The sequence below is a fragment of the Ochotona curzoniae genome, unplaced genomic scaffold (genome assembly GCF_017591425.1).
Source record: "Ochotona curzoniae isolate NIBS_2020 unplaced genomic scaffold, NIBS_Ocur_1.0 scaffold_274, whole genome shotgun sequence".
NCBI lineage: Eukaryota > Metazoa > Chordata > Mammalia > Lagomorpha > Ochotonidae > Ochotona > Ochotona curzoniae.
Genome location: NW_024467101.1, coordinates 3,812,053 through 3,826,348, shown reverse-complemented (window position 1 = coordinate 3,826,348; position 14,296 = coordinate 3,812,053). Strand labels below are relative to the sequence as shown.

Below are 14,296 nucleotides of genomic sequence, written 5' to 3'. Positions count from 1 at the left end.
CCCTATGGCATGCAGCTTGTCTGTGCTCAAATAGCATCCTGATAGAATGCAGGCTGTGCTGAACAAGAGCTGGAGACTGAGGGAACTAGCTGGGCAGTACCAACCCAGATGGCATCCAACAGTTATATCACACACAGTATACTCTTTCCAGGTTTGCAACGAGAATTCTCTATTCAAAAGCGAGGCTCGCTACCTGGTGCGTAGGAAAGATCCAGAGCTCTGGGGTCATGTTCTGGAAGAGACCAACCCATCCCGGAGACAGCTGATTGACCAGGTGAGGCACAGAACCCTCTGGAACATGCACAGCCTGACTTCTGTTCTCTAGTCCTCCTGGGGTGCCAGCAGCTGCTGTTGCTGTTGCAGCTCACACCTGCAGCTCTTGCAGAAGGGGCTGGCCTGGAAGTGGCTGGCTCACAGGACAAGCTGACTCAGTGGAAGACTGGCCTTTGGGCAGACTTGGCCCTTGCCCCCACAGCAGGACTGTACAGTACCTGGTGGCTGCCCAAATGTGTTTCCTTGGTCCTTCTGCCAGCTCAGTCCCTGGGAATAGAAATGGAGTGACTTCAGGCTGGCTCAGCCAACTTTTCCCTTGTGTTTTATTGAGCACCACCTTGGGGCTGGAACCCAGTGCTGGGGTTGGGGATTGTCAGCAGACATAGGATGGCATGTGGGTTTCCTGCAGCTCTGATAAGAGACCCAGCCCCCATCATAGCCTTGCAAACTTTAACCTTATCCCCTGGGCTGTTGCATGTATGGCTTAGGGATGGGCCAGGACCCTTATGTTAACAAAACCCTGGTCCAGCCCATGAGGCAGGTCCTATACATTCACTTCTACCTCTGTTGAGTCTCGCCCTGTTTTCTGTCTACCACCCCCTCACATCCAGGCCATTAGTTCTTTTAAAGTTGATGTCTCAGTTTTGAACACTTTGAGACTTCTGAGTCAGCTTCAGACTAATCAGTCTTGGTGATTTCACTTCATCCAAGCGTAAAAAACATTGAACAGCAAAATACCAGGAACGGGGCCATCTGAGCTCCACTGGGACTCAGCTGCAGGTCTGCAAATGTCAGCCACCTGATCATTCTGTGGGTGACCTGTTGCTACCCCCCCCCCCGGGAAGGGGAGCTTCCACACTGTGAGGGCTGAAGCCAGTGGGGGCTTGTGGTCTTGCTGCTTTGTGCTGGCCTGGTCCTTGTGACTGCTCTAATGGAATGCTAAGGCCACCTCCTGGTGGGACGCTCTCCTGCAGTGCTCTCTGATTGGGGGCACGTGACAGAGGCAGACTGCTCTTGACGCGTGGTGTAAAATCTTATTATAGAAAGGTTGTTTACAAGGAGCTTTGTCCCAAGGTACCCTAGGCTAGGTATCTTGCGTTGACTCAGATATATATGATAGAAACTTTTTGTTTGTTTTGGTTTTGGTTTTTCTTTTTGGTGGAAACTTTTTTTTTTTGCCCTTAGACAATCTGAGTGTAGTTGTTGTAACTGCTCTAAGGTTTTCAACAATGAGCAATTAGATGCTGCCATTGGCTAGACTAGATGTGTTAGATCCTGGGGACCCCATCCCAGTTTGCTTCCTCAGCTACTGTGATTTCTGCTTTTCTGTAACTCCCATCTATGTCTGCCTGGACTGACTCCTGCAAACCCTACAGTGTTGGAACAACTTCTTCTTTTAAGATCTTTATTTTCTTTTATTGGAAAGACAGACTTACAGAGAGAAGGCGAAATAGGAAGAAAATTTTTCATCTCCTGGTTCACTCCCCTAGTGGCTGCAATGGCTGGAGCCAAGCCGATCCAAAGCCAGGAGCCAAGAACTTCTCCTGGGTCTCCCACGTAGGTGCAGGGTCCCAAGGCTTTGGGCCATCCTCTGTTGCTTTCCCAGACCATAATCAGAGAGCTAGAAGGAAGTGGAGCAGGTGGGACGTGAACCAGCACCCACATGGGATCCTGGTGCATGGAAGGCGAGGATTTAGCCACTGAGCCATCGTGTCAGAACAAAGGTGGAAACTCTGCATCTCAGAGTGGCATTGAGAACGTGAAGATGCCTCCCCGGAGGTAGACGGGACTGATTTTGATTTGGTTCCATTTTGGCCTTCAGAGTGACAAGGTAAAAGTTCATAGCCAGATGAGGATATTCATTTTGTAAGACCTCAGGGCCAGCTGTTCATTCCTGTTAATTTATGACTGATGCCCACTGCTGAAAAATACCAGAACCTTGGCAGCTTTGGTAGAGCCCCCGGGTCACTGAAAACACTGGCTCAGAGGGCAGAGCCTGCGCCCTAACCTGCTGTTGTTGGGACATATGCTCTAATAGAATAGCTTCCACCCAGCACTGAGGTTTAGATGGTGAAGAACCTTTCCTTAAATAAGAGCAGCATGGCCCGACCCTGGGGTCTCTGCTCCAGAGCCTGGCCCTGAGTGGCTTCCTGCACTTCTTGGCTTGCTCCTGGCCACGCACCTGCCAGTGGGTAAGGCCACACTGGCAGTGGTGCTCTACAACCAAGAGGCTGCCCAAGGCCCCTGCTGTGTCTCCATTACACAGACAGTAGCTGTGTTTGCCAGGAATTGTGGCTTCAGAGTCACAGATGAAAGCTCACACACTGCTTTGTGCTCTGTTAACTGGCTTTGGAGTGAGTTTAGATGGAACAGAGGAAGAGCCTGTCCCTGTTTGATGTCAGAATAGAGGTTTCATGAAATGTGCTGTTGAGACGCCCGCCCCTCTCTGACCCTGGGAAGCCTGCCGTTTCCTCTGTCTGCTGCACACCATCATGAAGGAGCCCTCTGCTGTGTTGCACATCAGTGGTGCGGCCTAGAGTTAACTTTGATCAATGTCTTCCAAATGCTCTTGAAAACCAGGTGGTACAAACAGCATTGTCAGACACACAGGATCCCGAAGAGCTGTCAGTCACCGTCAAAGCCTTTATGACAGCTGACCTGCCCCACGAGCTGATTGAGCTGCTGGAGAAGATTGTTCTGGACAACTCCATCTTCAGCGAGCACAGGTGAGGGTGGCTAGGGATGGCCGTGGGCGGTTGTGGACTTGGCCAGTCCAGACGTCCGCTTGGCATTCACAGTTCTGGCGATCGTGTCGGTCTCACCATCCACTGCTGCCCAGACTCACTGCCAGTCTCATGGCTTCCTCCTGTATCTTCCTTCGGTGCAGCCCGTCTCTCCTTTGTTCCAAACCTGGCAGTCTCTTACATCCCAGTCTAAAGATCCCTTTACCCAGACCCTCATTTGCCCTGCTGCTCTGGCCTGCATCGTTGTACTCAGTGGTGCCTAGAGGCAGATGCCAGCATTCCAGGAGGGTCTTGTGTGGCCCCAGTGTGTGTTAAGCTCATACAGTCAGGGTGAGCATGGCTTAGCAAGAAGTGGCAGGAAAACCAGACCTCTACACGTTTAGAACCCATCTCACTGCGAGCCTAGCTGAGCAGGGGCCAGGGCAGAGGATTCTGGGCAGGAGGACGTCGTGCAGGTGCGAGAGCACGCTCATCATGGAGCCACCTGGTGGATTACCGCTTTAAATTCACTAGTAGAGTTGCTGGGCCAGTTTATACTGGATTCCCATCATAAATTCTGCTATTAGGAAGTGATTGCAAGATTTATTTCATAGACCAGGACAGCTTTCTGGGATATTGTAGATATTATAGAGAGACTACTGTTGATTGATTTATTTACTTATTTGAAAGAAATACACAGATAGAGAGAGAGAGGCAAACATCTTCCACCTGCTGATTTACTCCCTAAATAATTGCCATAATGGCTGGATGTGGGCCAGGCCAAGCCAGGAGCTTCTTTTGGGTCTCCCATATGGGTGCAGGAGTTCAAGAACTTGGATCATTCTTCACTGGTTTTTCCAAGCCATTATCAAGGAGCTGGATCAGAAGTGAGAGAGCAGAGACACGAATTGGTGCCTACATGGAGTACTAGTATCAACGGTGGTGGATTAACCCACTGTGCCACAACACTGGTCCTTTTAAATGTGGTTTTTATTTTTTGAGATTTCTCTGTGCTGAATTATGGACTATAAAATTATGTGTTCATACACTCAGTCTCTGATTACAAAATGCCAGTGTTACAGTGTGTGACATGGCTAGTGTGTCCTGCTTTGCTGTCTGAACAGCCTCCACTGCTTGTAAAGGGATTCTCATCTGCTGCCTCTTGAAGGACACAAGGGACTTTCAGCATGGGCCCAGCATGGTAGCCTAGTGGCTAAAGTCCTTGCCTTGCTCGTGTTGGGATTTCATAATGATGCCAGTTCTAATCCCAGCAGCCCTGCTTCCCATCCAGCTCCCTGCTTGTGGCCTGGGAAAGCAATCCAGGACGGCCCAAAGCCTTGGGACACTGCACCCACATGGGAGACCTAGAAGAGGCCTTGGGCTCCTGACTTCAGATCAGTGCAATTCCACCCATTGTGGTTACATGGGAATGAATCAACAGACAGAAGATCTTCCTCTCTGTCTCTCCTCTCTGTATATCTGCCTCTCCAATAAAAATAAATAAATCTAAAAAGATTTTTGTCCTGAAACTGACTAGATACAGTCTTATGTATCAGTGGGAATAATTGGCATGGACTAGACACACAGAACAAGACGAATCTGGGTACTGTGTATGACCTGTCTATTGAAATGAACCAGTGAGCTGGCAGATAAATAAAGGCAGCTGAGATTTAAACATAGTGATAAGGGCTGCTGTTTGGCATGGTGGTTACGATTGCTTCAGACACCCCTAGTCCAGATCACCATGGCTGGCTAGCTTTTGATTCCAGCTGTGGACCCTGCTACCCACGTAAGGGTCTGGGCTCTTGGCTTTGGCTTCATCAGGCCCTGCCATGGCTGTTGTGGGCGTTTGGGAAGAGTGAACAAATGAATGGAAATTTTCTGTCCGCTTTTTAAGTGAAGTGAAAATAATAACTAAATAAAGTAAGTGGGTAGAACGCAGCAAAGAATGCAGTTCAGCTAATCCTGCTCCTGGTGAGCCCAGACTGCAGTCCTCAGGACCCGCAGGACAAGAGGACCAGAGGTGCGATGCGGGGGTCCGTGTGGTGGGTGTGGAAGACAGGAAGGTGTGGTAAAGTATTGTTCCACTGCAGGCAAGGTCGCAAGGAATTTCCTGCTCTATGGCAGGGCCCTGCGGATGTCTCTGCAACCCCCTGAATGCAGCTCCACCTCCCTTTGCATGGACTAGTGGGGGTCCTCCCGCCCCGCAGAAGAAATCACCCGACCCTTGAGAGAGAATCTCCAAGGAGCTTTATTCCGATCTTCCGTTAAAAACCATTATGACCGTTAATTCTGTTATGCTCCAGCCCCCCTCTCACAAAGCCCCCCCCCCCCCGCTTATCTGTCAAACTTGTCCAATCAGCTTAAAGAGAACCAAGGCAGACCAATCAGGGCAAAGGGCCAATCACAGGGCAGGAAATTGTCAGTGGCCCCAACAATGGACACCAGACAATACCACTGAGAATTCTGTAATCTATTTAGGCATTGTCTGCCTCTGCAGAGTTAATGTTTACTACCAATGTGAGCTTCGAAGTTGATGTTGCTGATACCATTTTAGTCAAAGGACATTTTATTATTGCTGCTCCCCAATGACCATATACTAATCAAGGGTGTTCAGTCCCCAGGTATAGTGAGAATCTGTTCTTTCCCTCTTTCTTTGATCTTTAGGTCCTTCCTTCTGTGATGCAATTCCTCCCTTAACTGATTCAAGGTTAAGTTGTAGAATAAGGATTGTAGTAGGAATATGTTACTGATTGATATGCACCATCTACCGAGAACTTTTTTAACCACGGGCGCCGGGATGGATAACATTCTGCTTTAAAGTGGAAAAAAAAAGGCAGAATTATCTTTAGAAACACACACTTGACCATGGCGTAAAAAGTCTGAGTCAGAGTTTGGTCCTTTATAAATGAAGCAGACCGCTTTTGTGCACTGTCCACGATGATCGTGGAATTGTAGTGGTCCATTTCGTTCTTCTTTACGCCTAATCCACGCACCCTTCTTGAGTTCTGAACTCGGCTAGAACTGGACTCCCACAATGCGTGGGCTGCTGCAAGGATCGTCAGCAGTCACTTCGGCCTGTACTTCAGGCCAGCCACAGCAAGCAGGAAGCCTCCATTTTGAACCATAGTGCTAGGTGACAGACAACACAGCTGACCCTGACAAGCTGGTCCTGGGACGGTTTCACACAGGTTCACGTTAACCTGGCTAGTGTTAGAGGAATTTAACTTGATAGGACTGGCCATTGGATAGTTAGATCTTGCCAGAGACAAACATAAATCCTGCTCGGAAAAACCTACTTGGAAGCAGAATTGTGTGAGCAGGTAGGGAACCACTAAGAAGAGCCAGCAGTAGCAACGGAATCAAGTCTGCAGAAGTGTAAACACAGAGAAGAAAATGACATGCAATGGAGGCTGGCATCATGGCACAGCAGGTAAAGCTGCGTCAGCCTATCCCCCAGCCTGGCCATTGTGACCGTCCAAGGAGTGAACTAACAGATGGAAGATGTTTCCCCTTTACCTGTAAGTCAGATTTTCAAATACTAAATCAACTTAAAAGAAGCAATAAAACAGAGAAGCTGGGAGTCAAAACTGGTGCTCCAATATAGGCTGTCAACATTACAATCACCTGTGGTATCTTAACCCTCTGTACCACAGTGCTGGCCCCTGCTATCCACATAGGGGTTTTAAAATGCATGAATAAAGGTTAAGCTGGTATTTTAAAGTAACAAATACATTTTATTCACACACATATTTTGAAATAAACTGAGTTTTAGCAACGTTACAGAATTAGTAAAATTGCAAAACTGTAGCTGAGATTGAGTGAAAAATATGAAAGCGGTTAAGCGGTGTGGGGGCTGATGGGAGATCTGATCAGTGAGAGTGGAGCGTGACAGGGGTGGAGAGGAGGATGGAGACCTTAACAGCTGACAGGTTTCCAGCTTTCAGGAGGCCCGCCAAATCCCAGGGAGGATTAATGTTTTAAATCCACCTTTGCACACATTATGGCCAAACTTCAGAACACTGAACGAGACATTGAAAATACCCAGTAAAGAGAAAGACTTCCTACAAAGGCCTGGGCTGTCAGGATGTTTATCGGTAGCCCCAAGGGAAGTGATAGGAATTCATTGTGCTCATAGCACTAACTGTCAACTTAGAATTGTGTGCTTCTTTGACATTAATCTGAGATAGATATTTTGCACAGATTGTCTGAATAGCAGGACTATAGTAAGCTCCCACCCACTGGTTCACTTCCCCAGATGCCCCCAGCCAACCCTGGCTGGTATAAGCCGGAACCAGGAGCTGGGAATTCCACCTGGGTTTCCTCTGTGGGTGTCAGGAAGCCAACTGAGTCTTCCCTCGTGTCTCTCAGTGTCCCATCAACAGGCAGCTGGCATTGGCAGCAGCGCCAGGACTCCATCCCTGATACCGAATATAGCCTCCCAAATAGAGTCTTCACCACAAAACCGAATGTCCAAATCAAAATCAAAACAATAAAATATTAAAACTAGTCAAGATGCTCCTAAAATGTAGAAAGTAAATTACAAAGCAGTGGGAGGGATGTTAGATCAAAACCACACCAAAACAGTGTGGCTACCGAGACCCACAAAGATGATAAAACCAGGCTTTTATTGGGATCTGCTCCCAAGCAAGAGGGTGAGGTAAAGGTATGTGTTTTCTTCTGATTGGTCAGCTCCATCTCAATGGGAAAGCAGTCTAGGACGGCCCAAAGCCTTGGAACCCTGCACCCATGTGGGAGACCTGGAAGAAGCTCCTGGCTCCTGGCTTCAGTCACAAAGCATAAACCCTTATGAAAAGCCACTAGGCCTGTGATACGCTTAAGAACTTTATCACAAAAATAGAAAAAGGAGAGCTGGCATTGTGGGGCAGTGGGTTAAGACACCATTTTTTATTTTAAGATTTATTTCTTTTTATTTGAAAGGCAGATATATAGAGAAGAGGAAAGACAGAGAGGAAGATCTGTCTGATGATTCACTCCCCAAGCAGCCGCAACGGGTGGAACTGCACCGAATCAAAGCCAGGAGCCCGGAACCCCTTCTGGGTCTCCCACGTAGTGCAAGGTCCCAAGGCTTTGGGCCATCCTCGACTGCTTTCTCAGGCCACAAGCAGGGAGCTGAATGGGAAGCGGGGCTGCCAAGATTAGAACCAACGCCCATATGGAATCTTAGTACGTACAAGGCAAGGACTTTAGTCACTAAGCTACTGTGCCAGGTCCATTAAGACACTACTTTACACACCTGTAGTGGAGTACAGGTTTGAGTCCTGGCTGCTCTACTTTCCAGTCCTGTTTCCTGCCAGTGCGCCTAGGAGAACAGCAAAGGGCCGAAGTGCATGCACTCCTGACTTCATCTGTTCTAGACCACTGGGGAGCAAATCAGCAGATGGACAATCTCTGTATCTCTCCCTCCATCTAAGTGATTCTGCCTTTCAAAGAAATAAATCTGTAGAAATTACATTTGGGGAAAAGGGAGTTGGAAATTAGGAGAAGCCATTTCCAGCAACATAAACGTAAGAGAAGACCAGTATGGAGAAGATGCCATGGAAAAACACAGCAGCCCTATGAACCAGCAAGCAGAGCTCCCTGAGCCAGGCCCTGGGTGAGAGGAGGGCTGCTGGGGAGGAGCAGGGCTGCGGGCACCTCCCTGGCTTCTGGGGAAGGAGCAGGAATCAGGCTCCTTAATCAGTGCTGATGAGGCCTCCTGCAGCCCTTCTGGGGAGCTCATTGCACTGGCACAAGTGCTGCGGGAAGAGGCACGTATCCAACTGTTTTTCCCTTGGTTAGGGGCCCTAAAGGAGCTAGACTCATGTGCGTTAGAAGTCCTGGAAAGAGGCAGTGAGAACCCGAACAATCCAGCCAACTATCCGTCAGCAGGTTGTGGAGCAGCCAAATGGTGTGACACCAGATGGCATCCTAGAAGCTCCGTGAACAGTAACATTGAGCTGCCTGTGCAGTACTGGGGATGGCCCCACACGGAGTGTGTAGTGTGTGTCCACCATGATCCTGAGACAGCAGCCCCAGTGCCTTGTACAATGCCCACCAGCTACCCTGTCTGCTCCACCACCTCCAGCCCCAAGTCCCAGCCCCTGGCACGGGGCTTTTCAGGAATGTCATGTAAATGGAATCACAGTATGTGGTCTTTCACATAGACTTCTACATAATGGTGATTACCAAGTAGCTGACTTCCTGCTTTCCTTCCCTGCATGACTACTCTTTGAGGGATGTTTGTCTACCTCTAAAGGATGTTTAGGTTGTTTTCCATCTGAGGTGATTGTGAACACAGCTGCTGTGAACGTACCCCACAGTCTGAGTCCTGAGCTATGTGTAGGCTGAACTGCCAAACTATTATTTTCTAGAAAGACCGTATCATTTTATATTCCTTCCAGCAATATGTGAGCATTCCAGTCACTCCACATCTACACCAGCAGTTAAAAAAAGATTATTTGTTAATTGGAAGTTTTTTTATGTTAATTGAAAGAGTTACAGAGTGGCAGATAAAGATTTTTCTATTTATTTTTATCGGAAAATCAGATTTACAGAGAGAGGGAAAGAAAGATCTTTGTTCTGCTGGTTCACTCCCCAAGTAACCACAACGGGTGGGAGCTGAGCTAATCCAAAGCCAGGAGCCAGCACCCTCTTCCAGATCCCGCACATGGGTGCAGGGTTCCAAAGCCTTGGGTCATCTTCCACTGCTTTCCCAGGCCACAAACAGGGAGCTTATGGGAAGTGGGGCAGCCAGGAGTCAAGTCAGTGACTGTATGGGATGCTGGCATTGCAGGGTGAAGATTAACTTCCTATATCTCTGAACCAGCCCCACATTTTTTTTATTGACACTTGAAATTGTTTCGGAGTCATTGGGGCAGTTTTGTTGCTTTCAGAGGTGATGTCTCATCCCTTTCTTTGCTTTACCTTGACGGGAACAGCAGGAGTGGGCCTTCTCTCTGGGTTGCCCTAGGCACCAGTGTGCTGCTTCCCACAGCCAGTTGCCCTTGGTTGACATTGGGCCTATGGTCAGATCAAAGAAGCTGAAATTTTGTCAGTTGTTCTTCTTGCCTCCAAGGTATCCTCGCCTCCTTGCACACCCAGGATCCCATATGGGCACCTGTTCTAATTCCTGCAGCCCAGCTTCCCATCCAGCTCCCTGCTTGTGGCCTGGGAAAGCAGTTGAGGATGGCCCAAAACCTGGGACCCTGCACCCATGTGACGCAGCACTAGCCATTGCCATCTTCTGGGGAGTAAATTGTTGTGCCGGTTTTTTGAAACCCCCAGATAATCATCAAGTCTGAAGTCGGTGCTGAGGCAAAAAGGTGGTTTATTCAGGTTAGCATGGCTGGGCGGGGGAGGGGCAGCCGCAGCCGAGGCTGCAAGGATCCACAAGGAGGACAAAAGAAGCGCGAGCCAGAAGAGCCCAGGGAGCCCAAGCCCCCCAGTTCTTATACATTTCAGGCTATTAATTATACAGTCGCGATTTAGTAGGCTTCTATTGGTGGGTTTGAAACAAGCAACTTTTAAAAAGTACAAATCAATGAGCTATTGGGCTGTGAATCTTATCAAACACCAGGTACCTCCTTCCTGAGGAGTGGTCTGCCTATGCTACCTGCCAGGTGTCACATAGACTATCAGGCCTGAGGTTCACACAGCCCCCAGCCAAGCCATTAAGGCAGAATCACAAAAGGCAGAAAACGCCTAGGTTCTTCAAAATCATCGGACAGAAGATCTTCCTGTCTCTCCTCTTCTCTGTATATCTGACTTTCCAATAAAAATAAAGAAATGTTTTAAAATATATATTATGTATTGGTTTTTGTCCCACATTTCTAAATATGGTTAAGGAGAGATCTGGCAAGAATACATCAAATATGACAAAGGAGAGTTTAAAAATATGAAGAACCCGGCGCAATGGCTCAATAGCTAAATCCTCACCTTGCAAGTGCCAGGATCCCACATGGCCACTGGTTCCTGTCCCAGCTGTTCCACTTCCCATCCAGCTCCCTGCTTGTGGTCTGAGAGGGCAGTGGAGGATGGCCCAAGGCCTTAGAACTCTGTACCCACATGGAAAAATAAGTAATAATAAACAAATAATAAAAAGATAATATATATAAAATAATAATAAAATAAATCTTTAAGTGTGGAAAAACTACCTACATTGCACAAAGATGTGGGATGTGGAGCACAACTAAACAGAGCTGCAAAGACACTGCAGAAGCACTGGGGGTGGCACTGTGATGGGGCTCCAGGGGCTCAGGCAGAGGTCCCCCAGAACTTTGCCATGGTGTCTCATCTCAGCTTCCGTGAACTTGACCATCAATGCCCTGGTCTTTCTGCCCATAAGTTGGTGTTTTCACTTACATTTTTTTTAAAGATTTATTTTATTCTCATTACAAAGTCAGATGTACAGAGGAGGAGAATCAGAGGAAGATCTTCTCCAATGATTCACTTCCCAAGTGACCACAATGGCTGGTGTTGTGCCGATCAGGAGCCAGGAACCTCTTCCAGGTCTCCCACATGGGTGCAGGGTCCCAAGGTTTTGGGCTGTCCTTGACTATTTTCCTAGGCCACAAGCAGGGAGCTGGATGGGAAGTGGAGCTGCTGGGATTAGAACCAGCGCCCGTATGGGATCCTGGGGTGCGCGTTCAAAGCGAGGACTTTAGCTACTAGGCCATGGCACCAGGACTGTTTTCACTTATTTTTAAAATTCCGATCTTACCAGAGGGCACTATGAGCAGCCTTCATCCCCCGTCCCTTGTCCTCAGGAACCTCCAGAACCTGTTGATTCTGACGGCCATCAAGGTGGACCACACACGGGTCATGGATTACATCAGCCGCCTGGACAACTACGATGCTCCTGACATCGCCAGCATTGCCATCAGCAGCGCGCTCTACGAGGAGGCCTTTGCCATCTTCCGCAAGTTCGATGTAAACGCCTCTGCCATCCAGGTGGGTCTCCAGTGGTCATGTGGAACCCCAGTTAGCACCTCCTGGAGGCCGGGTCGTGGCCTGGGATGTCAAGACCTCATGTCCAGTGCCCTATAGTCCCTTCCCAGTTGCTGGTTATGGCACCCCTTCCCCCATCCCTCTTGTGGATGTGGGTACCTGGCCACATGTGGTGAACCCTAGAGACGGGACATCTCAGATGCACTGCTACCTTACCCCATGTGGTGGAGGTTAGGCCGCTGTGCTCATTAAACTTCCACCCACACTCCCCAGGACACACCATTAGCAGAAACTATTCAGAGGTTGAGCTCCTGGAGCAATCTTTCCAACTCCCTGCCCCTCTTCCATTCCCCAAATACACTTAATGTGAGCCACATCCCTTCTTCCCAGTTGGGGCCTTTCCTACTTTTATTTCCAAATTAATTTTAACCCACAGCATGTGTCCCTTTAACTGCCCTCCTACCAATGTTCCTTACTTCCTGGCCTCTTACCATTTTTCTGTACCCTCGTGTATAAGCCCTTCTGTCGTGTGCAAACATGGGCCCCAACCACATGAGGGGGTGGCTGCCTGTACTGTGACCCAGTCTTCTAGGCTGCTGAGCAAGAGGAATGCCCTGTCTTGCTGCACAAGAGGTTGAGCTTGGCCATCTCCTTTGTCTATGCTGCTTTGCTAGAGCATCTCTTCTCTCGTTGAGTATACTCTGCATGGAATAGCTCTTGTCTCCCCCTCAGTTCACTTATTGGAGAAATATTTGGTCCCTGGTTGTGAGGATGGGATTGAAGTGGCCATGCTGCTTTGGGCAGAAGAAGGAACCAGCCCAAAGCAGGTCTATGTCTGGCGGTTGCTCCAAATCTTCTTTTGTCCCTAGGTCCTGATTGAGCACATTGGAAACCTGGACCGAGCCTATGAGTTTGCAGAGAAGTGCAATGAGCCTGCTGTGTGGAGTCAGCTGGCCCGGGCCCAGCTCCAGAAAGACCTGGTGAAGGAAGCCATTGACTCCTTTATCAGAGCTGAGGACCCTTCTTCCCATCTGGATGTTGTCCAGGCAGCCAGCAGGAGCTGTAAGTACATCTCCCCTTCAGGGGGGAGCCATGCCTCACTGCTGCGAGGGGCTTCCCAGGAGCCTCTGGGTGCTGTGAGTCCACCCAGTGACATCAGCAGGCACAGCTTGGTGGATATTTTCCAATAGCCAAGACAGTTTCATGCGGTCAACTAAGCTAGTTTGGCCTATGTGAGCCTCCTTCACAGGATGATGCAGTCAGTTGTGCTAATTCTAAGGTCTGGGACTTGGCCCACAGTTCCCTGGTAATCTTCTGGCCCCAGCCTCTCCCTGCCCCTTAAGAAGCCCTCACTTGGGGACAAGGAGGTTCCTAGCCCTGGGGCATTTCACCTGTGGTTCTGCCCCTTCTTCCCCTTCTCTCTCCAGGAATCAGACAAGTGGCCAAACCTGCTGGCCTTGCCTGGATGCCAGCTTTTCTGCAGGCACACTGGGGAGGATGGCCTGGGACATTGAAGACCTGTTTGAAATGAATCAGAGCTGGATTAGCGTGTGTCTGTTTTTGTCTCCAGGCAACTGGGAAGATCTAGTTAAATTCCTGCAGATGGCGAGGAAAAAGAGCCACGAGTCCTACATAGAAACTGAACTCATTTTTGCCTTAGCTAAAACCAGCCGTCTCTCTGAGTTAGAGGAATGTATTAGTGGACCCAACAATGCCAACATCCAGCAGGTAGGCTGTGTCCTTGGACCTGCAACGCACAAGGTCTTTGTCCCCCTCTCTTCCTCCTTCCTTCCTTCCCTCCCTCCCTCTCTCCTCCCCCCTCCCTTTCTCTCTCCCTCTTCCCCTCCTAAGCTTCCCGTCAAATAAATAAGATAAATCATAATAGTGAATATCTGTATTTGTGTGTGTATATGTGTGTGTGTGTGTGTATTCACTTGAAAGGTAAAGTGAGAGAGAAAGATGAGTTTTCCATCTGCTCGTTCACTTCCCAGATGGCCGCAGTGACCCTGCTGAGTCAGGTGACAGGACACTAGAACTCTGTCTCCCACACGGGGCGGCAGATGGCCCAAGTCCTTGCAAACAAAATTCTTGGGCCATCTGCTGCTGCTTTCCCAGGAACATTAGCAGGGAGCTGGATCAAAAGTGAAATAGTTGGAATTTGAGCCAGGACTCTGATATATGTAATGCTGGCATCCCGAGTGGCGGTTTCACGTGCTGTGACACAACATTGACCCTTCTTGTTTAAAATGTATTTGTTAGAAAGGCATCTGCTGGTTCACTCTCCAGATGTTCACAGTAACCAGAGCTGGGCCAGGCCAGAGCCAGGAGCCAAGTACTCTGTTCTCTCACGT

General features: G+C 48.9%; 1 protein-coding gene across 1 annotated transcript in view; it reads left to right on the top strand.

Annotated features, from left to right (window-relative positions):
- Positions 1–14,296, top strand: part of CLTCL1 (clathrin heavy chain like 1) — a 68,416-nt gene that overhangs the window by 38,680 nt on the left and 15,440 nt on the right. The window contains exons 18-22 of the mRNA XM_041003570.1: positions 152–274; positions 2,854–2,999; positions 11,765–11,948; positions 12,815–13,007; positions 13,516–13,673. Of these exons, the coding sequence (XP_040859504.1) occupies positions 152–274; positions 2,854–2,999; positions 11,765–11,948; positions 12,815–13,007; positions 13,516–13,673 (804 nt within the window). The remainder of the gene's footprint in view (positions 1–151; positions 275–2,853; positions 3,000–11,764; positions 11,949–12,814; positions 13,008–13,515; positions 13,674–14,296) is intronic.